Below are 26990 nucleotides of genomic sequence, written 5' to 3'. Positions count from 1 at the left end.
CCTCTTGTCCCAGAAAAAAATAAAATGAATGACACGTACCTTGAATTTTATTAACAAATTTTTTCAAGTAGTTGTTATACATTATTTTCAGCGAAATAGGTGAATGAGACAATAATAAGAGATATATATTTTTGTATTTAATTTTAAAAAGAAAAGAAAAAAATCCTTATTAAAAATAAAAGGTTATCACTAGAAAAATATTGGATAGGGAATTATCGTTTCCCCATCCTTCAATATTAGGGGATTCACTCTAGTAATGTTTTACAAAATGAAATTGGGAGAATATTTACATTAAACACGAAAGAGGAAGAACAAGGAAAGTTGAGGACTCCAAGGAGTAGCAGTAAAATCCAAAAATTGAATTTCAGTGTCTGTATTCAACTCCTAATCTGCTCCAGTGAAATTGGAATCCTAGTCATTGGTTGACGTGGAACAATCTTATTGGCCAAGGCCCTACCAGATCACGGCGTTTTCTAACAGATTATTCAATTCAATTCAATTCAATTCTCAGCTCAAACACGCTAATCCTCTCCCATTCCGTAGCGTTTCCCTCCATCTCCTCGCCGCCATTCGCCGGAAAATCCACCGTAGTTGCCATTAGCTGACCGTTGATAATTTATCCATTACGTGATTATTTGTTCTTCAATTTAAAATCTCAATTTTAAGTTTTTTTTTTTATTTGGATAATTTGATGCCGACGAGTCAAGGAGGAGGATCATCATCGAGGAGAAGCATATCGTTGACGAGCTCTAAGAAGAAAGAAAATGGAGCAGGACAACCTGATTCTGCTCACCGCAAGTCTATTTCGGTGTCTCGTTCCATGTACGCCTTTATTCTTATATTGAAATAACACTAATTTGGATATTACTCCGTCCGTCCATTTTTGCTTGTCCCTTATTGAGTATACTAGAAATAGATGTTCACTTTTACTTGTCTATTTTGGAAAATCAAGAGATAATTTAACATTTCATGCCTGCTTTACCATTACTATTGATTATTGGGTTGGAAACTTCAATGAATTGTTAGTGGCTGCACACCTGTTAAAGTATGTGCCATTGATTTCAAGTAATAATTAGGAGATGATATAGTAAAATTGTCATTTGCATCTAATGGTGTGGTCAATGAAGTGAGTTGAGCGCCATGAGGTGTCAAGTTCAAATCCTGGCAGAGACAAAACAGTGGGTGATTTCTTTCCATATTTTCTAGCCTTGGTAGGCAGAGTTATCTGGTACTTGTTGCTTGTTGGTGGGAGGTGGCAGGTATCTCGTAGAATTAGTCGAGGTGCGCGCAAGCTGACACGGACACCACGTTTATCAACCAAAAAAAGAGTAAAAATGTCATTTTATATATTGCTCCTTAAGGCGTGTGCCATCAAACATGGACAAGTAAAAATGAATGGAGGGAGTGTAAGTTCTGTTTCTAGAAACTCTATAGCGAAGGTTTCTATAGAGTTAGGAGTATCTTAAGCTCTGTTTCGTCAGGGAGGATTGAACTCAAAACACTCTTTTTAGTTGTGAATTATATTGGTTCCAATCACCCAAGTTCATAGTGATATGGATGCCTTTTCATTTAGGTACATCGTTGGACTTTGAGCTTGTGAATTTGGGGGAGCTGGCGGTGTCATACATTTGTGGCCATCACATATTATAGTGTTAGATTTTGTTTTGCTACTGGTGTGAAATGATTACAATGTGCAATTAAGCTTTACTTGATGCTTCCACTGCTTTTTGTTCCCCAACTTGAGCATTGGAGATGGATATGTGCTTGGGTTGGGGGATATCAATGATTTATTTGCTTCATATTTATAGCTAGATGAGGGATAAGAAAAAAGCTTATATTGTATAGTTAGAATGTTGGGCAATGTGGAGAAATGGTGTTATAGTTGGAACTGCAGCTCAATGATTGTTATTCTCACTGAGGTGCCGAAGTCTTATCTGAAGTTGAAAAACTGCATAATGAAAGTGCTTATTGTATGCTGCATTCATCTATAGATGAGTTGCAGCTTACAAATGCTACCTTGGAAGTCATTCTATTTGATTATTTGTCTTGATTCACCTATATATATAGCTTTTCTAATAAGCACAGAAATGCTTGTTGGCTATACACCCATGTCCAATACTTAAAATGATCCTGTTGTTCATTTTGAGTGGTTCAATTGGCTACAGTGTGCAGGCTTCCTTGAGGTTCTTGTTTGTTCAGTTTTTTGTTTAAATTCACTCCCCTTTAGGTTGGTTGGGCTTTTTTGGGTCTCTGATGGAACTGCTGGAGATTGAACAGCAATTTACTGCTTTGGTTGTTTGTTATGTTCTTGACACATGCCGTGAAATTTGATTTAGTGATAAAGCATAGCTAAGAGATTCTTTTGCTGGTGAGGATAACCAATATTTAAAAAACATGTTCAGGTTTCGAGTTGGGATCATAAGTAACTCTGACTTAAAATCATCATTATGCTTATTTTGAGTTTTGGTAGTTTTTCCTCACGAATTTGTAACAGCGGACTGACTGGAGAGCGCACAGTGAAGAGATTGCGGCTGTCAAAAGCCCTAACAGTACCTGATACTACAAGTATATATGAAGCTTGCCGCAGGATGGCTGCTCGTAGACTTGATGCTTTGTTGTTGACTGATTCAAATGCGTTGCTGTGTGGTATCCTGACAGATAAGGTTTGACTTGAATCGTGCAAAAATGCTGTTAAAAATTTAGTAAATAGAAGTCTGTAATGCCTATTTCACTGATGCTTTTTCTTTACTCACTAAGGTGATATCGTTAACTAATTCTTCATGCATCCTTTTCTTTTATTTCCTTTGGGCAAATTGAAGGATATAGCAACAAGGGTTATTGCTCCAGAAGTTAATATACAGGAAACACCAGTTTCAAAGATTATGACGAAAAATCCCGTTTTTGTGCTTTCTGACACACTTGCTGTGGAAGCTTTGCAGAAAATGGTGCTAGGTTGGTTTATCTGAAATAATTCAAGCTGTTAACTTTTTTGAACGCCTTTCCAACATCTTATGTATGTCCTGACAACAGGAAAATTTAGACATTTGCCAGTTGTAGAAAAAGGAGAGGTCATTGCTTTGCTTGATATAGCAAAATGCCTTTATGATGCGATTGCTCGCCTCGAAAGGGCAGCTGAGAAAGGAAAGGCCATTGCAGCTGCTGTTGAGGGAGTTGAAAAACACTGGGGGACATCTGGTTCTGGTTAGTTTAGAATTCTGTGTTGTTACTATTGCATATAGTGTAGGAGTGTCTATCTACTGGCTGTGTTTGTCAAGTTCATGTGATTGGATGATGTTTTTATTGGTCTTGAAGTACATATATTAACCTTCCCATTTTTTTGTTTTTGTTTTTAGCAAGTTCCAATACATTTATAGAAGCACTTCGAGAGAAAATGTTCAGGCCTTCACTGTCTACCATCATTTCTGAAAATTCAAAGTAGGTAATACCTTCATTTTTTACAATAGTTTAACTTTCTAAGTAATCTGCAGGCGACTCACTATCTGTTGTGTATGTGTGGTGTTTCTAGGGTTGTTACAGTTGAACCAAATGATACTGTATTAGCCACAGCCAAAAAGATGCTCGAATGTCGAACAAGCTCTGCAATCGTAACAGTTGACAACAAACCACGAGGGATTTTAACGTTAGTAATTTTCCCCTTGTACCCACATGTTTACATTTATCGATTCTGAGCTATAGTGTAATGGCATATTCATCATCTCATGAGAAGATTGTCATGGACTCTGCAGTTCAAAAGACTTATTGATGCGAGTCATAGCACAAGATCTTTCCCCTGAGTCCACTCTCGTCGAGAGGGTAATCTCTCTCTCTCTCTCTGTCTATCTCTCTTGGTAACTGAGGGGATACCTTTTTTTTGCGATAGCTCTCTGTTTATTATCAAAGTAAAGGTTTAAAAAAATATTAGTTCTTTAAATTAACTTAGAATTTTTCATTCTTTATTGTTTCCCTTCTTTTCTTGAATTTGAGAGACAAGTTATCTGATCTCTATAACTTTCATTTTGTTTTGCATCTAACATCCAGGTAATGACCCCCAATCCAGAATGTGCTTCAATAGATATGCCTATTGTTGATGCTTTACATACAATGCATGACGGGAAATTTTTACACCTTCCTGTTGTTGATAAAGGTACCATTCACCTCCAGTTACACTTCGAGTCCGGTTATCTTCTTTTTCCAGATTTCTTTAAATTTGTACTTCTTCTTTGTGGCAGAGGGAGCTGTTGTTTCTGTTCTTGATGTGCTTCATATCACTCATGCAGCTGTAGCCACGGTAAGGCAGTACACATGAACATGTCAATTTTTCCCTTCTCAACTCACCATAAGCAACTACTCCCTCTGTTCACTTTTACTTGTCCACTATGGACTTTGCACACCCCTTGAGAAATAATAAATGAAGTGCATAATTTACCATGATATCCGTATTAATTGGTGTATAGTCATAATGGATTTGGAATGAGTAATTAATGCTAAGGCTAAAACAGGAAAAATAAATTATTTTTCTCTTGATATGCGAAAGTGGACAAGTAAAAGTGAAAATTTATTTTTGGAACAGAGGAAAAGTAAAAGTGAACGGAGGGAGTATTATCTTTTGGGCTATCATTTTGGTGGTCAAATCACCTTCTGAATAAGGCCTTGTATGTAATTACCTCATTCAAGTCTTGACTACTTTGATGAGTTTGCCATGTACGCATGTATATTCAAAGACATATAAACTCTTGTTTGGATCTTTCAGTTGAAATCCTGCGGACCACTTTGTTAAGACTGACTCGTTACCGAAAGTAAAACATGCTGTCAGTTTACCAATGTAAAAGAAATTCCAACTTTGTTGAATGCGTGAACAGAATACTGAAGGAGGTTTATCTATATATTGTTGCATATTAGAATTAACTTTGGTCGCAATCCGCAAAAGCAATCTGCTGGATGATGTTCCAAAGATTCTTGCATTTGATTATGACCTCCACTTCTAGTATTAGTATTCAACTTTTTCTTAATTTTGGATCAGTGAATATTTCAACCAATCCTTTAGCCGTGCTGCTGTTTGTGCTTTCTTACAATGTGTTTCCTGGCAAGTATGTTTATGTTCCTGAGTCTTTGTATATCATACTGACATTTAAATATTAATTGGTTAATTTGTAAGTTGTCATATTCACGTTTAGTTGGAAGCTGCTCAATTTATTTACATCTGTGATTTTTTGACAACACTTCTTCTTTCATTAATTGATTAGAAACTTAACATGAGGGTTAGATATTGGCACCTTTTCAACTATTAATATCATGTCAAATTCAAGCTATTCTATGATGTCATTATTGTTAAAAGTAGCAAACAATCTTGTGGGATGTTGAAAATTTTTGTCGCATAGTATTTTAATCTTAGTTTCTAGATCTAATTTGTTAAGTCCTCTTTTTTCGCAAAGATTGTGGAAATTTATTAACTGTTACTCACTAACCAGGTGGGAAATACTGCTGGAGTAAATAATGAAGCTGCAAACTCTATGATGCAAAGATTTTGGGATTCAGCCCTGGCATTGACTCCGGATGATGACGATGAGACGCGGAGGTTAAGCCCTTAATCTCCTATCTGTGAACTCATAATTTCTCTTCCTTTTGTTGTATTATCTCTCACATTTTTTATTTGACATTTCAGTGAAAATTCCTTGAAATTGGCTTCCGAAGGGACAGAAACAGGAAGATCTATTCCCTATCCTTCATCTAGCCAGCCAAATAGTTTTTCATTCAAGATTCAAGACAAAAAGGGGAGGATGCACAGATTCAACTGTGGTATGTTTAAATAATACAGTATGTTTTTAGTTAACAAAAGAAATTAGGCACTTGTTAATGTTATCACATATGACCTTGTGTATCTTTTTATGTCCACCTAAGGAATAGCCTTTAATCCCTTGTTTCCTTTTGGTGCATCCATGAGGTAAAGGTGTCAACCGGTTCATTGTAACCGGTTTTAACCGGTAACCGGACCGGTTAAACCGGAACCGGAACCGGTTCCGGTTAACCGGATATTAGTTTACCGGTCCGGTTCCAAATTTTTTTTAACCGGAACCGGTTAAAATTTAAAAAAAAAAAAAAAAAAAAGGAAAGAGCCGTTGGGCCTCGGTAATGGACCGTTGGCAACGGTCCATTTGCAAAAATGGCCGTTGCCAAACGGTCATTTTCTTAATTTTTGGCCCCCAAATTTTTTTTTTTAACACTTTAACCCCTCCCCCACCCCTATATAAACCCTTCTTCATTTTCATTTCAATTCACTCTTCTTCATCTTTCTCTCAAATCTCAATCTCTCAATTATAGTTACTTTGCAATAATTAGCCACAAAGTCTTATTATAGTTTCAACTTTCAATAATTTTATTATTCTACTATTTTTGTATAACTCATGTATTATTTGCAAGTTAAAAAAAAATACAACTTGCAAATAAATGTTATCCAAGAATGAATAAAATATATAGCTCATTGAGCTTTCTTCTATTTACTTGTGTTCATATTTTTACTTTTATTAAGTTAGGAATATAAGTATATATAGTATATAGTACATATATATAAGTATATATAGTATATATACTATATATATTAAGTTATACACATATATAAGTATATATATTATATAAATATATATAGTATATATATTAAGTATATATTGTATATATAGTAGATATGTATATAAATATACATATATATAAGTATATAGAGTATATAGTACATATATATAAGTACATATAGTATATATATTAAGTTATACATATATATAAGTATATGTAAGTTATACATATATATGTGTACGAAAAGCACTATTCTGTATTGCTGACTTGCTGTTAGGCTGTTAGTCAGTAAATATTTACACTTTAATTATAAAGTTGTATAACATATGTAAATATACCTACAATATACAAATAAATACTATAATATATATATATAATACAAAAAACAAAAAAAAAAATATTTTAACCAATCCAAACCGGACCGGTTCCGGTTTGGACTTTAAAACCGGTTAACCGGAACCGGCCGGTTTCCTAACCGGTTCCCGGTCCGGTTCCGGTTGGAACCGGTTGACAAGCCTACCATGAGGTCCCTGTAGGTATAGAAAATTGGTTGTTCATAGAAAATCATATCTTTTTGTAAGATTTTCTACTTTTTGGTATACTTCTTGTATGCGGGTGATTTATGCTCTTTGTTTAAGATCTTTACTTGATTTAATAATCCTATATGACCTTGTACCTAGTACAGTACCTAGAAATTCTTGTTTCCATTGGCCCATTTGTTTCTATATCCATTCAGGATGCTGAATCATGCAGTACCATTGATATGCGTGAACAAAACAAAAAATGTGCACCTCTATTTTGTCTCTTTCAGGCATCCTGAGACTTACCTTCCAAACTGTCATACTTTTCCCTGGGCTCCTTACTCCCATCATATTTATGGAAGTTCTGTCCTTTCAATTGTTTCCATATCACTTGTGTTTCTCTTTTGTTCTTTGTGTTGGTGCTCTTGAATTTCCTCATCAGGCATTGTATATTCAGCAGTGTCTGTTGTTTGCTAATTTTTATTATTATTAGAGAGACATTGAACTCTGTGGTTTACCCATTATTGGGAAAATTTTACACTTGTTTGTTTATTTTGCCTCTTGAAACCAACTCTAGGAAATTGATATGATGTCTGTGCTTTGTTCTCCTTCAGTATTCAACAATTATGATAATTATGACTCCCATGATGGCCATAATATTTTTATATTTCAGATATTCGGAACATGACAGATCTAATAGCTGCAATAATTCAAAGAGTGGGGGATGACATTGACCGAAACAATCTTCCTCAGATTCTGGTTGGAATGCACTAAAATTTCCTTGTACATTTGAATGATTCTCCTCGCCTTGGTTTTCCCTGTTTGAGCAAGTTGACTATTATATTCAAGAACAATTACTCTTTTGCAGTACGAAGATGAGGATCATGACAAAGTTGTACTGGCATCAGATAGTGATCTTACAGCAGCTGTTGACCATGCAGGATCTGCGGGTTGGAAGGTATGATTAGCTTTCCTCTGGCCGTGGGTTTTGACGCATGATTTAGTTAATGTGAATGAACATAAACCCTAGTAACAGGAAAGAAGATTTACTTATGACTAGTTATTAATTTTGTTTTGCTTGATTACGAAATGAGGCCTGATGACAAAAATCAACCTGAACAGGGGCTAAAATTGCATTTAGACTATTCAGGAACAACCGGCGGTAGTTTGGATTATGCTCATACTGAATCTGCTTGGGCCTCAGCCTACAGCTCTGTAGCAGCTGGTGCTGCATTAGTTGCGGGTTTAGGCGTATTGGCGTTCTTACGGAGATCCAGTAACTAATTGTTCGAAAGAAGGTTACCACTTGATAGACTGAAGAATGGGAGTAGCACATCAACTCATTTAAGCTCAATGAGTGGATTGGATTTCAATGAGTATTGGTGCTATAGAATTGGATGGTTGCTCTATATTGGAACCGTTTTACTTTTTCCTTTTGCCTGCTATCCAGATTTGTAGTTTTTGGTTTATAGTGATGTAAATTGCGCCCAATAATTTCATTTCAAGTTGTCTTCAAAAGTGAACTGGCAACAGTACGCAAAATTTTAGTGCCAAGAGTGTCTCTATCTCCGAACACATTTCCGAACATATGGAATGCACTGCTCCTTCCTGCTCGGTCTCTCTCTCCGAACACATTTCCAACTATCTGCAAGGCAAGACCCTTTAATATCTGTTTCCATCCTTTGCAATTGGTGGTTTGACAAGGTGCTTTTGCATCATTTGCACAAGAAGATGCACAACTACGTTAGATAACTATTGCTCTAATGTTATTCTGCAAAAATCAAGCCAAGCTAAGCTATTGAATTTGTGTGTAATATTTGCCGGATATTTTTTTGGTGCTATTATAGTTTTCAATGGTTTAAGGCTGTGGTTTCTGTTCAGACGGGATCTAGGATTACAAGCCAATGGCTCTTAATACCATGAACAGCATAGACTTTTAGTTGAGTATGTATATTCACAACGTTGAGTTCGGATGGCAATTACAGTTAAGTGATGTCCGCTAAAAGGCTGTGACCGCACCTGACTCTGTTATTCTTCGTTGTCATTCAGTGGGATATTGTAACAATTCTTATCTCAAGGATCATTTCATAAGCAAAAGAGTATTCCATTGATTTCAACTCAAAATAAAATTGCAATGACTCTCTAAATGAAGTATGAAACTACAAGAAATTGAATCTAAAGTACATAAGCAAACAAGCAAACCAAAGTCACGGCTGAAGCCCCTAACCAATTCGGATCAGGACAGATGAATTGACATTTGCTCAATGTTTTGGAAGACAGAGGATGCAGCTTCCTGCCGTGAATTTGCGTAGGAGGCTTGTAGCCATGAGAATCGATCGAGTAGAGAATGGAGAGGGAGCAAATAATACAAACAAAGCCCATAGAAAAAGAAAAAGGTAGGAGAAAGGGGGAATTTGCAAAAGCGTCGACAGCAGGGTTCGAACCTGCGCGGGCGAAGCCCAACAGATTTCAAGTCTGTCTCCTTAACCACTCGGACATATCGACTACACATCTAAAACGTGCTAGCAGAAATCTTTAGACGTTAATGTTTTTAACATTATGATTCTGCATAAGTAGAAAGAAATGGTAAATGCATCTGTGTTTACAAATTTTCTTTTCCGGAAAATCCACTCAAAATAGTGGAATACAAACAAGGAAAAAGTGAGTTTTACACAAAATATATCAAAAAGTAAAATGTTAAAGCTTATCTAAGCATACAGCTTTTATGTGAGATTATTTTCTTGGAATATTAATATTAAAAAAACATAATTAGAGAAAAACTAAACAAAAACCAAATTCAAAGATAAGGTTAAGACTCGAGATTGGGATTACAACATATTTAGTATAATAGCATAAGTGGGATCTGGAGAGGGTAGAGTGTACGCAGACCATATCCCTATATAGGGAGGTAGAGAGACTGTTTCCTATAGACACTCGGCTCATGTGTCACGACCCAAACCGATGGGCCGTAACAAGTGCCCGACCACTACTGGCCAAGCACCCCTGTGCTTGCATTTACTTCTCACTGACTGTCCTGGGCCCATATACAATCTGTAACTGTACTATACTGTCTCCCGAACAATCAACATAAACGACACCGTATCGGGAATCCACGGCCAACACATACATATAAACATAAACAATGAGAATAACAGCGTGAGCCGATTTGGCCGCCACATATATATACTGTACAACAAAAATACATGCCGACGAGGCTGCATAACAACACGACTACTTATCACTGTCTACAGACCACTATGGATAACAGACTGTAGAAAGGACAGGACAAAGCCCTGCCATACCCGTATGCGTACACAACAGAATAGTATGCCGAAGGACTGCAGATCCGGATCAACGGAGCGTACTGCTCGTCGCTGAGGAGAGGTCCTATTGCTGCGAATCGTCCGTCTGGCTACCTGGTCCTACGGGCATGAACGCAGCGTCCACAGGAAGGGCCGTCAGTACGAGTAATGTACCGAGGATGTAAGGCATGAATAATAACATATGAGGAATATATAGCATGAATACTAACACAAAGGAAGTATAGAGCATATCGTAAGATAAAAGAGTAACCTGTACATATGAGTGCCTTTTTGGCGGGTACCATGCATGCTTAGTGCTGCGGAACGTGCAACCCGATCCACATATATACATATATACATATATCCATAGTAATTTTTTCTTTGAAAAACATTTCTTGTTCATGTATACAGAAAACAGAACATTTCATATTGCCGAGGCGTCGGCTCCGCTCCATTCAACCCATATAGCCCGCGTCCAGGCATCCCGCGTCCGGGATGATAGGTTACGCCAACTGATCAGGTGGTTACGTGTATATAACGCTCACCCCTTTTCCCATATTCCCCATGTACATATACATATATCATATAAGCAGCATGCAGGAGAGCCCAAAGAAAGTTATGTCTCTATCGGAGTAACGTAAGGTCGGTAACCTCCGATTACATTATGGAATAATCATGATCGTCATGTCTCACCTTGAAGGAACAATTATTATAAGGCGAGACTAACAACGATGAATAAATTAAGGGAGTCAAAAGATAGCTCAATATCGTCATTGAAATCATAGCTTGGAACCTTTAAACATGAAATCATTCTCATCATAGTCATCATAGAAAACTATTATCACCTTTGGCGTCATTGTCATCATGATAAAAACATGTTTATCATTGTTGTCATAAGAGTTTACAAAATCATAAACCTCTGTTTTGGAAAAATACAGACATTTTGGAAAACATTTACGGGTCATCAGGAAAAGAAATCATGCCTTGGAATCATAAACATCTAACTTTTGGAAGTAAGGAGGCTATGAAAACATTTATGGAATTATAATCATCGGAATCATGCCTTTGAAAGAAAGGGGCGAGCCTTAACATACCTGTTCGACCTCTTACTAGCTACACTTATGTGTCTGAGCTCGTAAGTCTACATTTAAGAGGATTTATACTAACGTTAGCCTCTTCATCGTACACTTATTCCAAGTTTCAAACCAAATTATTCTATATTCTGTCGAAAATCAGGCAGCATCTCCCCTGTTTATATGCCTAGCCCGAATTCTCAATTCAACAACCAACAACAATACCAACATTAACCATAATATTTCCAACTCCAAAATACTTCATAAACACCCCATATGGTGTTTGTTCCATATTTCCATGACAAAATCATTTTATAACAATCTTACAGCTCCTTCTCCGTAAATAAACTAAGATTAACGTTAATAGCAAGAGATTCATACCTTTATTTCGATAAGAATGCTATATCTTTACTCCTCCACCTTGAGCTTAAGCCACATCGCACTAATACATAATTTTGTAGTTGCAACTATACGCCGTCTAGACCGGAATTTGGAAATTATACCTGGTTTTGGGCTAAAACGTTGGTGGTGGAAAGTTGGGGAATTTTCTGGAATATTTGAGGGGTTCTTGGTGTGTTTGGGACGAAAATGAGGGGGTCTCCCCCTTTAAATAGCGGTCCAGGTTCTGCCTGGACCGACTTATTTTTCCTTCAGCGCGTTCGCGCTGGCTTATTTTTTCTGACTGCACCTTCGTTCAGTAAAAAAGTCATAACTCTTGATCCCGATATCGTGTGATGGCCCACGACATATGGTTGGAAATCTAATTCAATTATCTACAACTTTCATTATTTGTGTTTTTCCAAATTACAAACTTATAATATCGTTTTGTCCCCTCCAAGTCAGATCATCCGAAAACGTTTCCTTAAATCGCCCTTTTGGAGGGCTTATGCTCATATTTGGCTTAAGGGTCCTTCTTAGGACTTGTTCAACTTTCCATGTACTACTCATGTCTCTTCATATGTCCTTTATAAAACTTCGGTGTGTGGGCCCCACTTAGCTTGCAGCAACGAGGGCTTTTCATCAAGTGCCATATGAACCAATTCACCCCATATAGTCTCCAAATGTCACATATAGGTTATTATTACATTCTTATAATATAACCTTCATCCCGAATCTGGGCATCAAATTTTGTTCAGCGCATTCGCGCTGTGTTGGCCCTTGGCCTTCTGCGCGTTCGCGCCACTCCCTGCGTGTTCGCGCAGGCCATTTTCCTGGTCTGCCAGCCCAACTTTCCTTCAAAGCCTCGGAAGCTTAATCTCCTTAATTCACTGGTTTTCCAATCCTCCTATAACCTATTACGCGAACTCGGACTCTTATAATCGTAACACGAGCACCTATAATCTTGTATCTTCTCGACAATAACTCCGATGTTTGCAATTGAGTAGCTACTACCTTACAAATCTCGACGTACAGAAATTACGGGGTGTAACATCATGACAAAGCAAAAACAAAACAGGTCAAAAAAAGAAAAAAATAGTAACTACAACAAAATAGTTAAGCAAATAACAAAAGACGGTAGATAATAACAAAATCAAATGATAAGAAATTACATGAGAAATACTACGACTACTATTAAGGAAGGAAAAGCGTGACAACGCTTTACTACCTACTAACTTTCTACTCTAATATCTGTCATGTGCAACTTCTTACCTAAAGTCATGTCCTAGATAAGCTGTAATTGCGTCATTTCTCGTCTAATCATCTCTCCCTAATACAAGCTCGAGATTGGATTCTTGTATATTTTCCCTTTTACACCAAAGTAATAGGAGTACTAAAGTATAGTATTTAGTATTTCTGCTTTCCTAAAACGTTTGATACTTTTTGTTTTTCAAATTCAAACTAAGTGAACTTAATCAGTTTTTTAAAAATATATTTTTCATCACTTTACGAAGTACAACTTATTTTAGCTTTTTGTATGGTTTTCCAAAATCTGAATAAATTATCCTAATTCGTCAAGCAAAAATATCTAACAAATTGAAACGACATGACTAGTTGGAGTACTATTTTATTCAAAAGTACCGAGGTTGCTGTCAGTGATGTGTTATTTCAATTTTAAAATTAAAAGTCATATTAACGTGTCGCCTTCTTATTGGCCAAGATAGTGCAGTATGGGCTCGAAATTAAAAGTCCTGTTAACGTGTCGCCTTCTGATTGGCCAAGATAGTGATTATGGCCTCTTCGAGCAACGACAACTAAGCAAAAAGACGCGAATGATAAGCCAATAAACATTAATCGTAGCGTGTGGACCCACAGTGTACCTTTTTGCTTCTCTGAAAATTGCAAAGACGGAGTAGTAGATAGGACATATTATTCTGTAACCTGGGCACGACATTTAAGAAAGAGGGAAGACTTTTGAAATTTATGATTTAAAATAAGCCTTGAAAATTTGTGTGGCTGTAAATCATTCTTAAAGTGAATTTGTTTTCAAATTAGGAAAAGGATCATTCATTTTGACATGAATTAAAAAAAAAATAAGTTCAAACAAATTGAAACTGAGGGAGTACTATTACAATGATGCTATCCTGTAACAATGTTTCACTATAACTGTTAAAGTGCCACAAAAAACTTAAAAGCCAAATTTCACAGAGCGGTGATTAGACCAGTATTGTTGTATGGGGCGAAGTGTTAGCCAGTCAAGAACGCTCATATTCAAAAGATGAAAGTTGAAGAAATAAAAATGTCGTGGTGAATGTGTGGGCATACTAGGAGAAATATAATTAGTTATGAAGATTCGAGTCAAGGTGAGAGTGGCCTCAGTGGAGGATAAGATGCCAGCAGTGAGACTGAGATAATTTGGACATGTACAGAAGAGATGCAAGGGTGTTTCCGTGAGGAGGTGTGAGAGGTTGGCTATAGACAGTTTCACGAGAGGTAGAGGTAGACCGGAGAAGTATTGAAGAGAGGTTATTAGACAAGATATGGTGTAGGTCCAGCTTACCGAAGACATGATCTTAGATAAAACGTTATGGAGGACACAAATTAAGATGGAAGGTTAGTAGGTAGTTGAGCGTGCCCTGTGAATTCATTCTTACTAGTAGTCGAATTCATCAATTACACTTCCAATTTTATTAGTTTAATAAATAAATCTATATAGTGTTGTATCTCATTTCTAGTACAAAGAACCGATCACGCGATAAAAAATAACATACGCATTATAATTCCTACATAACTTGTCTCTTAACAATAGATTTCTAATACTAACAACGAAATAAACAGTTCCATTCACATGTTTGCACTTTAAACTTATAGCTCTGCTCCTTTTAAGCATAATGCAAATATCAGTAACACCTTTGTGCACACATACTTTTCATATATGATGCTTCTAAGTTATATGAACACACAACATTTAAGATGTTCATGCTCCAATGTTTTATTCTCTCTCTATATATGACTTTTTTTTATTTTTTTATTTTTTATAAAACGCAAAACTTGTATATAATATTTTCTAGGTATCTAAGATAGGGTAGAATTTTAAAATTTGAAATTTCTAAAAGTTGTATGAAAATAAAGTGGTAATTAGATATTTAGAATATTTCTAAAAAGAAAAAAGTGTCATACATAAAATGTGATTAGAAAAAAGTATAAAATATTAAAGTAATGCTTAGATTTTAGTTTGAGAAAGCAAACAAAAAATTGTAATTTCAAATAATTCTACATTGTTATAAAATTTTATAGAAATAAATGTAACTATATTTATAAATCTCAAGTCCCTTTATGTGGCATCGTTCAAATTTTAAATTAGTAAGTACGAGCATTGAATTTAAAGTTTTTTTGAAATAAAATTTACATATTTAAAAATTATTTAAAAACTACTATGCTCTGTCCAAGTTATGTGATAAACTTTTCTTTTTAGTTTGTAAAAAAAAAAATGATTTTTTTTATATTTAGAAAAAATCTAACTCAAAACATTTTTCTTTTAACTTAATGAAATAATTCACAGCTATACAAATATCTATGAATTATTTTAAATCACAAGTTTCCAAAGCCCTCATTTCTTTTTTAAACTCATGCCTAATCAAACTATATCACATAAATTAAAATATCTTGAGACAAATTTTTAAACTAAAGCTAACACTTATTTTAAAACGGAAATAGTTTAGAACATTCCAGAAAGTTAAAAAGTGTCATACATCAATTGTGACCAGAAAAAGTATAAAATATTAAAGCTATGCTTGGACTTTAGTTTGATAAGACAAAATAAAAATTTAAAATTAAATAGTTTAATACATTTTAATCTATAGAAAAAACAAATACAGTATATAACTGTATAAAACGTTACAGCTTACAACACAGCACTATCACACCTCCCCATTTTCTCTACACAGAGATAGCTTCCATTTTCCGCTAAAAAAAAAAAAAACACCATGGATAACAACAACAACAGCAACAACAACCCTCACAACCAATCTCCGACTGACCCCGCCGCCGCACAAACCGCCACATACCCACCGCAAACACCATTTCACCATCTCCTTCAACAACAACAACAACAACTCCACATGTTCTGGAATTACCAACGTCAAGAAATCGAACAAGTCAACGATTTCAAGAACCACCAACTCCCTTTAGCCCGTATAAAAAAAATCATGAAAGCTGATGAAGATGTACGTATGATTTCTGCTGAAGCACCAATTCTCTTCGCTAAAGCATGTGAGCTTTTCATTCTCGAACTCACGATTCGCTCTTGGTTACACGCTGAGGAAAACAAACGTCGAACTTTACAGAAGAACGATATCGCTGCTGCGATTACTCGTACTGATATATTCGATTTTCTTGTTGATATTGTACCTAGGGATGAGATTAAGGATGAAGGTGTTGGTGTTGGTGTTGTTGGGCTTGGGCCTGGAATGGTAGGCCCAAATACTGCTAGTGGTGTGCCGTATTATTATCCACCATTGGGCCCACCAGGTGGGATGATGATGGGTAGGCCTGCAGGTGTGGTGCCAGGGGTAGATCCGTCAATGTATGCGCCGTCACAGGCGTGGCAATCTGTATGGCAGACCACAGAGGATAATTCATATGCTAGTGGTGGTGGTAACAGTGGACAGCAGGGTAACCTTGATGGTCAAGGGTAAGTTTGTCATTTTGTGTTTATGTTGTTTGTTACTACCTTCAGATCTGGATAAGTTAGGGTTTGAAACATAAGTGGGTGTTTGTTTGTTTGGACATTAAAAATTGGAGTAGTAGTAGTATTTGTGTGTTAAGTTGAAAATGGTATAATTTGGAAATTGGAGTTGTGTTTGGATATGAATAAAAATTGGAATTGTTTTTGAATTTTTATGAGTGATTTGGAGTGGTAATTGTGAAAACAACTGTATGGAGTTTTTCAGTTTTTTTTTTTTTTTGGGAAATTGGAGTTGTGTTTGGATATGAATAAAAATTGGAATTGTTTTTGAATTTTTGTGAGTGATTTGGAGTGGAATTTGTGAAAACAAACTTTTTGGAGTTTTCGAATTCCTGAAAATTCCGGATTCTAACTGAAGTTGAATTCTAGAAAATTGTAACAATTCTATGTTTAAACAGTTTTCTGGTATAAAAATCTGGAAAAAAAAGTGAAAATTATCCATTGGAAGTTTGGGAAATGAAAATGCTTTATTTTGTATCCTGAAAGGTGGTAATCTTCCTTTACTTTGCTTCTTCATGAGTATTAGTCTGGGATATTAGTTTTTCTTATTCAAACTGGAAGTACTAAATATTGGAGTGAAATTAGCCCAAACGAAGCGGAATGGATATAGAGCTGAACCCAACTAGTTGTTTTTCTTAAAATGATGCTGAACACAATTCGTTTGGGATTGAGTGCAGTTGTTGTTGCTTTCTTTTATTTTCAGAAAGAATAAATTTAGGGCAATCAGTACCAAATTCAAGCGACTGTCTGATGAAATTCATGCAATCTCTAGTTGTTGTTGTGCTTGTGATGTGGTGGTAGATGTTTAAATAGTTACCCATAGCTTCCTTAATCATGTGCTTTTTCTTTGCATATTTTGGGAAATGATTTGACATATTAATTGTAGGTAACTTCGTAAGTAAAAGACATAAATTGTACTATCCGTATTAAGATTAACAGATATTATCTCACACATTTCCTTTGATACTCTTGGCTATGTAAAACAGTCATGATTGATTGTCATGATGAAGACATCTGGTTTGCGGTAAATGTTTTCTGGAACCAAATTGCATGCGTGACAGATGTTCTTCCAATCAAATTGATGAAGCACGAGATTTACATGTTCGATATTTTCCATGTACAACTATTTTTCCTTTTCCTTTTGTCGTTATCTTCTGGTTGGGAATAGTGTTCAACAGTGATCTGTCTTGTCCGTGCTATGCCTACCTCCATCAAGGTCTCATAATTCTGAAAAACTAATATCTGATTGACTGGTCTGAGTTGAAAGAGTATAATAAACCTTTGTACTTCTCTCACAGCCCTTTATGTGGTTGTTTGCAAGGATGTAATAGTCGGTTAAGTTGTTAATGCATATTGAACACATGGCCATAAGGTTAAATGGCATTAAAGTTAGTTCAGTAAATCTCATTAGAGGCTTCCTAACTTTTATAATAGAAGATTTTAAAACCAAATTTTAGGACCTAAGAGAGTTCAATGTGGTTTTGTTTGAGAAGTTCAGGTGATGAAAGGTTGTAAATGTCCTTTTTTATAAATGTATATGCAAAATGAGAAATCAGAAGAACCATACTTGTATTAACAGACAATATTTGCTGATCAACAACTTTTCTTCTAGGATGTGGGCCATCCCTATTTCCTCAAAACCTGTCAGTAGGATCCTAGCATTTCAAAGGAAAGTGGAACAAAAAAGAAAAACTCACCCCTGTTTTGGATAATTTAAGGGTGTTTAAAATCTGAATTTGCATTCCCTTTCAAAATCAGCTGCTCTCTTAACTAAAGCCAGAAAAAACTTAAATCTAAAATTTTAAAAGGCAGCAAGTATGATTATTATAGATCATCTTTGAAAACTGGTCCAGATTGGACAGGCTGTGGTCTGATTGTTAAGATCGACAATTGATCTTTTTTTCTGTTCAGACTGAAGGTATTTTGAATTTGTGTTATTGCTTACAGCCCTACCATTTACTCGGATTAGCCAATTTCGCTTAAATGAAGGCTCACTTGTAACATTTTGTAACAGTCAATATGCATGTAGACCATGTTGATATCACCATTTGAGAAATTATTAAATGTTCTAACTTCTCAGGCTTAGATGCATCACATTAATTACCTTCAACAACGACCTTATGTCCAGTTCTAATTTATGATCAAATCGTTTAGTCGTTGTTTACACACCAAGAAAAGAGATTACACGTGCTGTGATAAGTAATAATGACACGAGGAAGTGAAAAGCTGGCCAAGGAATAATTCTTTTGATATTTTTTGACAGTGAAGGTTAGAAACAAAACAGTTTCTCAAAGCAAGTTAAGCTTATTTTGTTAAGATTTGTAAGTAACTATCTATTTTTTGTTCTGAGAAAAAGGAGGTTAAAAAGATTAACCAATGTATAAGTAAAAAGATCACCATGAAGATCTAGAGCAGGTCTTTCTTGTATATCTCTTGTTTAGTTAGGCCCATGACTTGTAAGTTTTTACTTGGGACTTGGTCATTTTCACATGGATTTGGAAAGTTCAGAAACTTTGGACGGTCAATAGAAAGTGTAGATTTCCTAGAATCTATTTTAGATTAAGATTAGATTTGATGAACTGGGGATCCAAATCTAAAATTGTCTATTCCCTCCTTTTCCTATCAGTCCAAATTTCGAATCACACTAGTGTTCAATTGAAAACACCTTTATTAAACTAGAATTTAAAAACTCCGTTATTAAACTTGAGCCAATATACTTTTCTTCGTGAAATATAACAGCTTCTATTCTTCTGTCTTTGGTAATCCGTGGTTGAATACATTTGCTTTTTACCAAAACTGGTCTTTTTTTTTTTTGTTTTCAAAAAAAAAAAAAAAAAACTGGTCATTTTTCCATGTATCCACACCTTGCCTCTAATTTGATTAATGGGGATATCCGGGACATAATGGGCATGTGAAGAGAAGAGGCCTAGATGCCCCACTTAGGTGTGAGAGGTTGGATATTGGTACGAGGAAAGGTAGGCTGAAGAAATATTGGGGGGAGATGATTAGATAGGATATGGCGTAGCTTCAGCTTTTCGAGGACATGACCTTAGATAGGAGGGAATGGAGGTCGTATATTGAGGTAAAAGGTTAGTAGGAAGTTGAGCGTTGTCTAGTGTTTTTTTTTTGGCAGGGTTAGGCCTGGTGGTAGTCTGGTGCACCGTGTGTGTCGTGATATTAGCCTTATTCATGTAGTTTCTTGCTTTTGATGTCTGTTACCGTCTGTTGTCTAATGTGTGTTGGTTATTGCACTATTTTGCTGCTGTTACTATTCTCTTATCTGAATGCTCTGTCCTGCGTTCCTTATTAGTTGCCTTGTCTTCTTCACTGCCGCATTTCCATTTCCATAACTACTTTGATTTGTGATACTTGAGCCGAAGGTCTTTCGGTAACAACCACTCTACCTCCATGAGGTAGGGGCAAGGTCTGCGTATACTATTTTGTGGGATTATACTGGGTATGTTGTTGTTGTATAACTCTTATTCATAAATCAAATGACTTCATTTATTCTTGGCATAACTTAGTTTCATTTCATGGTGGCATCTTTTAGTTTTAATGACATGTTGCCTACACTTTAAGGGGTACCTGCAGGTGAACACCAAGGTTGATGTGGTCGCAGAATTGGCTTTCAGTTCCCACAATTCTCTCCGTTGTAGATGTAGTTTCTCAATATGATTTGAATTTATTGGGATAGCAACAAATTTAATGTCTTGGGTATTCATCATTTATGGTTTCTTAATAAGATTCCAACTTCAGGATCTAAAGACGCTCTTATCCATATTGTTCAACCATTAAACCTTAGTACTAAATTTCTCCGTGTTCCTTTCCTGCAGTTAAAAGATCTCGTTTGCTGCTGATGTGGAGGCTTAACAGCACAAGTGCAACTAATGGTTACATAAGGGAAATGTAGTTTCTTCTCTCAAATGTGAATTCACCTTATTGCTAGCCATGCATACCGGTTTTAACTGTAATGACTTGAATCTTTTTGTCTGTATAAAACTTGACTCTTTGTTTTGTCCAGTGCCATATGCTGATATAGCTGCGTTCACATGTAGCTGTATTGGTTCCTAATTACTTTGTTTCTTTCGGAACTTTTAGTTCTTGAATAGTGTCTGCAGTTTTCTTATTTTCGTGAAGATAGCAAAAGCTGGTGATATGCCTACATATGTCAAAGTTTTTGTTCTTTCTAATCAGTAAGTTCATACGACTTATTTGCGGCCCCCAATGATGGCCACTCATAGTAGGTAGGTGCAGGAGAGTCTAAGTTTATCCTTGGATGAACTGCATTGCTAATATTGATCCCCCAAAAAAGACGGTAGGTACAGCTAGACTGTTCATAATCTGTGGAAAACATGGAATATAGAAGACGGTCTAGGTATATTGGAGATTGTGCATGTCATACGCTCCAATTCATCAACATTATTTACTTTTATGTTGCTGCTAAAACGTCAAAACAAAAACGGAAAAGGGTCAAAATTACCCCTTTAACTTTGGGAAATAGTTCATTCATACCTTTCGTTATACTTTAGGGCCAGTTATATCCTTTATCGTTATCCTATGGGGTCAATTATATACTTATGTCTAGCAGATGTCACGTGGCATCATTCCAACCCTTCAAAATTTCCCCTCAAATACCCACTTAAATAACTCAACTCAACCCGATTTTTTTTCCAGCCAAGGGGTAATGGGTTGGGTTCGTATCAGTTTGGCTGGAAAAAAAAATTCGGGTTGGATTGGGTTATTTTAGTGGGTAAAAAATTATTTGAGGGGAAAATAATTTTGAAATAATTTTGGGTATAATTGGCCCTAAAGTATAACGAAGGGTATGAATGAACTATTTCCTAAAGTTCAGGGATAATTTTGGCCTTTTTCCAAAACAAAAATGAGAAGCCTGTATAATTTAAGCTGCAATACTTTAGAAGGCAGGATATTAACAAATGCGCCTTCATATAATCCTTGAACACCATTTGTCAACTTTAATAGTGTACTTGAGCGATGTTCCCAAGTCCCAAAATATGTTGCTTCAAGGCTGTCAAATTTGGCCCAAAAGGTGATGATCCGTTCAAATTTTTACAGGTTGGGTTCAAAATAATTTTATATTGGGTTGATTTCAGCTCAACTCAACATAGCTCATTTTAAAGTAATCTTCAACTTAGCCCAATACTAACTCATTTTTAAGATTACTTAAATTTGGGTTTATTGCTTGAGATTTAATTTATTTGTTTAATATATACACTTTTCTCGTATCATGTATCTTATAAGTTTGTGGTGTGTTCAATATGAAGGGAAATATTTTTCACGAAAAATATTATTCTCGAAAAATATTTACCATGAAAATTATTTTCTTAAAAAATATTTTCCACGAAAAAACCGTAAAAATAATTTTTAGGAAAATAATTTTCGCCAAAAATGTATTTCTAGAAAATATTTTCCAAAAAAATATTTTTCTAGAAAATAGACCCTTCACAAAAATTGGGTCAAATTGAGCGGCTCATGACCCAGCCCATTTTTAGTCCATTTCAGCTCAACCCAATTCAGTCTAAATAACTTTTGAGCCAATATTAGCCCAATTCATTTATTACCTCAGCCCATTTTTATTGAGCGAATTTCAGCCCGATCCGCCCATTTGACACCCCTAATAAAAACATTAAGGTTTTAACACTTCTTTTCTTTCTTTGGATATACCATCGAATTTGATTTTTAAAGAGTTCGTTATCATCTTCACACCTAAAATGGAATTTGGTTTCTCTGCTACGAAGTTAGCTGTCTCTCTATAGGAAAGAGATAATCACACCCCCGCCAAAACCATATTATCGGGAAGAAACCTGATTTCGAACTTTGTCTTCTCCATTTTTCCTAAAGTTCAGAGCCCTTATTCTCAGGAATGTCTTTCCACTGCAGCCTAATTCGACCTAGTATTGGCCCTGATTGGGACCAAGATGGATAAAACATCTTTCCTGACATGATTGGATCAACCCGTTCAAAGCATTTAAATATACAAAGCGGTTGGTAGATTAATAAACATAGTCTTTTCTTAGTCGCGTCACTCCGCAGGAGCAGTATTTAGAAGACAGGAGTGTCATTTTCCTGTAAGCATAAACGATCAAGAAAATTAACTATCCCCTTTCCCCCACCATCCTTTACAAACTCATTTAATAATTTCTTCCTGCAAATCAGGTATCTCTCTCCCATAAACCTAAGGAACGGTTTCACCCTCACTGTTTCAGTCACATTTAAGCATCGCTCAGAACTGTATTTATCAAGGCTTAAAGGAGGACAACAGGTAAAATGAAGAAAATGGATGTCTTGATCAACAGGAAAGTGTACAAAATTCGAAAACCGGTTGGGTAAGGGAATTGGGAGCTGAGGGAGCCAATTCGGATGACAAAGTCCCATTAAACTAGACGGTTCAGAAATAAGACTACATGGTATACCAACTGCTACGGATTACAATATGAAACTAAAATTTTGCAACACTTTTTATCTCTTGCTCTACATCTCCAGTTGCATATTTCTCCTTCGCAATTCCTGCAGTTTCACATATAGAGTTCAGTATCTCCGTTGCAGAGGATCATTACATATATCAACAATATATTAACTGGTAGTATTACTGGCAAGGGAATTGAAAAGGAACTCTAGAAAAAAGCGAAGTATCAGAAACTCAACATATTTCATACACCATCAGCAAGTCAACAAAAAGATAAAGGATCAATATCATAAAACACTTAGCAAGGTTAAAGAGCAGACAACAAGTATGAAATGATTCACCAGCAATAGGGCAGTTAACGCAGATATCAAGTAAGGACTCGTAGACTACTCATGCCAAATGAACATCGGTTTTTTCCGGGGCGAAAGAGGAGCTCTAGGTCAAGCCTCTTATTCTATTTATCCTATTGTGTCTACCCGTCATGCAGGTATGGGAGACAGAAGTCTCATAAAATATTCATATATATCAATCAACTTAGTCTCAATCCCAAATCAGCAAGATCGGCTTTATAAGAACATTTAGATGTGATAAACTTGAAAAAACATGAAATTGGAGAAACAGCAAAGACACCATGCTATAATCCATACTCACTTACGCTGATATTTTTTTTGAGAATGGTAATGTTATTCACTTATATTACTACTCAACTTCTCCTTTTATTTCTTTTCTTCATGTGATTATATATCTTTTCTTGATGGCACTATTACGATTACCGGTCCCAAGCCCGGATAAAGGAGGAGGGTTGCCGAGGGTCAATCGGAAACAGCCTCCCTACCCAGGTAGGGGTAAGGCTGCGTACATCTTACCCTCCCCAGACCCCACTATTGTGGGATTACACTGGGTAGTGACCACTATTACGATTACCAATTCCTGATAAAATCTGAACAGAGAAAACAAAGGAGGGAAGGACAAGAGCTATGTTGCTCGGACTCTCCAAAATGCTGCCAAACCTGTGTCGGATCCTCCAAAATGCACTCCTTATGGAGGATCCAACACGCATCCGGCGGTATTTCTTTTGGAGGATCCGACACAGATTTGGCAGCATTTTCGAGAGTCCGAGCAACATAGGACAAGAGTTTGTTTATTTTTTCGTTTCTCTTTCAGGAGCTGGAGTCTGTTTGGAATTGGCACCAAGAGAATTAAAGTGAAAACAAGAATGCCCACAGACAAAACAGAACATTAACAAGAAAAGAGGGACAAAAAGTAACGTCTACTCACATCAAGGATGGTGTTATTACCAATCTGAATCCACCGGGAAAATATGTACGTAATTATATCTTGAGCTTTTTTACAGGTAAAAGATATATATATATATATATATATATATATATATCAATCAAACAATCAACTTCGAGGAATCATATTTCTTATCCCTTCTCTTGATTTTATGTGAGCTAAATAGTGTTTGTCTTAACTAGTGAAAATTAAGGAAAACACACAACATTATGAAATGCTGATATTATTGGAAAAACTGTTTCTATCTCAAAATTCTATTAACATTGATGAACCAACTTTTCAATATCTATAACAGATTCCTTGTAAGATAAAATTATCAACTTGGACCTGCCACACAGAACCCAAACTCCAATTATGTGTAGAAACACCAATATTCCTTACAAAACTACGGTAAAACATGGGCCACCTCCTTTTAAAGGCTAAAAGTCCTAAATTTTGCTCTTTCGACTCAACTCCGTCCAGCACTTTAATAATTATATGCAAGCTGCTGTGGACATATCCTAACATAATTGAACCCGAGTACGATTTGTAAATATGTTTCCGTATAAATAGAAATTTGCATGTACATATATCTTATCCCTACATTAACACATAGCACAACTCTAATTCCATATGATATTACAATGTAAGATTCTCCACACTATACTACAACATATAACCAGCAATTAACCAAGCAAGTCTCGAGATCCCACAAAAATTAAGACATCCAATAACCAATCATATATAAACAATTAGCCATAAACAAATTTTCACCATGATATAAGATACAGGTCGAAAATTACCAATTAAGAAGCACCAACGATGATGTTGTTGATAGGAATGAAAATCAACTTGACGAAAAATCCAACAAATCCCATCACAACAAAACCGATCGCCGTACGGGTTGCAACCTTGGTGAATTCTGTACCACAAACATTCAAGTTAAACAACAATTAGCAACCTTCCTAGAAAATGGTTGATTTACTCAGGTGCTCATTACTTGTAAATTTTGATTGTTCTATGGTAATATTTCACAGTTACTAACAAAAAAAAAAACAATAAACCCTAGATCTACACATCGAAAAACACACAAAGAAAAAAAAAAACTACCTTTGCGATCAGGTTTGTGACACCTTTTGACAAGCCTAACACTGTCTTTAGCGAAATCTCTAAGAGGATCGAAAACAGTATCAAGAGCGTCCATTTTTGGATCTGATCTGATCTCAAAGAAGAAATGAAATTAGGGTTTCTCTGAATTTGGGGGAAATTGAAATATGGTTACAAATGAAATATGGTTGAGACTTGAGAGAGTTGTTACTTAACACGGAGAAAGGGATAGCGATTGGTGGTCAAAGCCCAGTGACGTTAGATGAAATGTCTAAACTACCCCTCACACTTGTCATCTCCATCTTTTTGACTTTCTTTTTTTTTTTTTTGTCCAAATTTTCGAAGCTTTATCACTTTCTTTTTCAACAACCCTTTGCATGTGTATTGTTTGCATGCAATAATAATATAAGAGTTTTTCGTTGATAATTTATCTTATAGTAGAATAAAAAAGTGTACTAAAGGAAATATCTAACACCAAGTTGGATAATGACTTGCATCATATATCGTTTGAAATTTTTTATCGTCGGTAGTTGTCTTCAATATCTTGTTTTTTCGTATCTTATTTTAATTAATATGTGAAACCAACATTGAAAACATTTTTAGTGCGTAAACTTATCACTAAAATGCCATTCAAACCCTTATCCATCAAATTCTACTATTAGTATTATCAGTTACAAGCCTTAATACCTAACCAAGTATAAGTTACATGCCTCGAAATCTGAATATATATTTTTTTTTTTATGATCGAGAAATTCATCTGGAGCAGACCTTTTGAGCCAACCGCAATAGTCGAAACTCGAGAATGATAGACTTGCTCCTCTACCCTTTATTACTTAAATACCAGAGTTAGTTCACGAACTTGTGATCTAACTATCTAACGAGATACTTGTACTCTTGGTTAAGTGCTACTGGTCGTACTTCCTTGCTTTAACTTCCCTTTCAGACATGTCTATATGACTATATTGTGTATATGCATCTTACATACGCTAATATTATGAACTTCAATTAGATGAAGCGCATGATATGTCTTCAGGATACAATTGCTCAGACTTCTCGTCAAGGGCAGAGCTAGGTAGGGTTGAGGAGTTCATCCAAACTCCCTTTGGCGAACATTGTATATACAAAGTTAAAATTATTTTTATGTTTATATAGTAGATGTTAAACCCCTTAGCTTCTACATGTATTTACTTATTTATATTTTTGACCCCCCTTAATGAAAATGCTAGTTCCGCCAATGCTTCTAATAACAAGAAAAATTGACAGCAAACAGTCATAGTATGCTTAATTATCTAGGGCAGAATATGGTGGCTTAGTTTCTCAATCATTTGATCAGCATCATCCAACCATCGTTGACGAAGCTTACTGATTTTTTAAACTGCTGAAATTCCCGTAATAGCCAATAACGCTCCGTGGAAAAGTAACAGATTTTCTTTTCCTTTTTAACGTTTAAGAAATTAAGTTTTATTTTTCCCAAAGCAACAAGTATAAGGCATTTATAGAAGAATTTTTTTTTAACAGTAAATGCAATACTCTGAATGCAACTCCAACACATCATTGACTTGCAACAATATGGAGTTCACGGTTCAAATGTTTCCG

General features: G+C 35.7%; 3 protein-coding genes and 1 non-coding gene across 7 annotated transcripts; 2 read left to right on the top strand and 2 right to left on the bottom strand.

The window, feature by feature from the left end:
• The first annotated feature begins 253 nt into the window (after window positions 1-253).
• On the top strand, window positions 254-8698 carry LOC132601920 (CBS domain-containing protein CBSCBSPB5-like). 4 transcript variants are annotated; one of them, XM_060314983.1, is made up of 15 exons: window positions 441-587; window positions 708-822; window positions 2495-2663; window positions 2820-2952; window positions 3031-3201; window positions 3354-3435; window positions 3527-3640; window positions 3747-3813; window positions 4039-4144; window positions 4230-4288; window positions 5469-5575; window positions 5663-5796; window positions 7759-7844; window positions 7954-8043; window positions 8208-8698. In XM_060314983.1, exons 3-15 carry the CDS (start codon window positions 2589-2591, stop codon window positions 8367-8369), a joined length of 1386 nt encoding a protein of 461 aa, XP_060170966.1. In that variant the 5' UTR covers window positions 441-587; window positions 708-822; window positions 2495-2588; the 3' UTR covers window positions 8370-8698. The 4 variants fall into 4 exon arrangements, with proteins under 4 accessions (XP_060170952.1, XP_060170956.1, XP_060170966.1 ...); XM_060314978.1 differs by having other exon boundaries at window positions 2471-2663; XM_060314969.1 differs by having other exon boundaries at window positions 254-822; window positions 2471-2663.
• An 810-nt stretch (window positions 8699-9508) lies between these two features.
• On the bottom strand, window positions 9509-9590 carry TRNAS-UGA (transfer RNA serine (anticodon UGA)). The gene has a single exon. It is a non-coding gene; the product is annotated as a tRNA-Ser (tRNA).
• Window positions 9591-15736: 6146 nt separating this feature from the next.
• Window positions 15737-20599, top strand: LOC132601912 (nuclear transcription factor Y subunit C-1-like). The gene is made up of 2 exons (XM_060314964.1): window positions 15737-16531; window positions 20419-20599. Exons 1-2 carry the CDS (start codon window positions 15825-15827, stop codon window positions 20420-20422), a joined length of 711 nt encoding a protein of 236 aa, XP_060170947.1. The 5' UTR covers window positions 15737-15824; the 3' UTR covers window positions 20423-20599.
• Window positions 20600-22874: 2275 nt separating this feature from the next.
• Window positions 22875-25586, bottom strand: LOC132601902 (protein transport protein Sec61 subunit gamma-1-like). Its single transcript, XM_060314955.1, has 3 exons — window positions 25398-25586; window positions 25091-25209; window positions 22875-23113 (listed from the first exon to the last, which is right to left on the bottom strand). The coding sequence occupies exons 1-2, from the start codon at window positions 25489-25491 to the stop codon at window positions 25094-25096; spliced, it is 210 nt and encodes a 69-aa protein (XP_060170938.1). The 5' UTR covers window positions 25492-25586; the 3' UTR covers window positions 22875-23113; window positions 25091-25093.
• Window positions 25587-26990: the final 1404 nt, after the last annotated feature.

The sequence above is a fragment of the Lycium barbarum genome, chromosome 1 (genome assembly GCF_019175385.1).
Source record: "Lycium barbarum isolate Lr01 chromosome 1, ASM1917538v2, whole genome shotgun sequence".
NCBI lineage: Eukaryota > Viridiplantae > Streptophyta > Magnoliopsida > Solanales > Solanaceae > Lycium > Lycium barbarum.
This window is presented reverse-complemented; position numbering and strand designations above follow the sequence as displayed.

What these genes read in the sequence shown, in the direction of transcription:
- LOC132601920 (XM_060314969.1), top strand. Translation starts at nt 692, where the DNA reads ATGCCGACGAGTCAAGGAGGAGGATCATCATCGAGGAGAAGCATATCG. An exon ending in ATCATTTCTGAAAATTCAAA is followed by an intron (nt 3,436 to 3,526) that starts GTAGGTAATACC and finishes TGGTGTTTCTAG; the next exon opens with GGTTGTTACAGTTGAACCAA. An exon ending in CAGGATCTGCGGGTTGGAAG is followed by an intron (nt 8,044 to 8,207) that starts GTATGATTAGCT and finishes CAACCTGAACAG; the next exon opens with GGGCTAAAATTGCATTTAGA.
- LOC132601912 (XM_060314964.1), top strand. Translation starts at nt 15,825, where the DNA reads ATGGATAACAACAACAACAGCAACAACAACCCTCACAACCAATCTCCG.
- LOC132601902 (XM_060314955.1), bottom strand. Translation starts at nt 25,491, where the DNA reads ATGGACGCTCTTGATACTGTTTTCGATCCTCTTAGAGATTTCGCTAAA. An exon ending in TCACAAACCTGATCGCAAAG is followed by an intron (nt 25,210 to 25,397) that starts GTAGTTTTTTTT and finishes TTTGTGGTACAG; the next exon opens with AATTCACCAAGGTTGCAACC.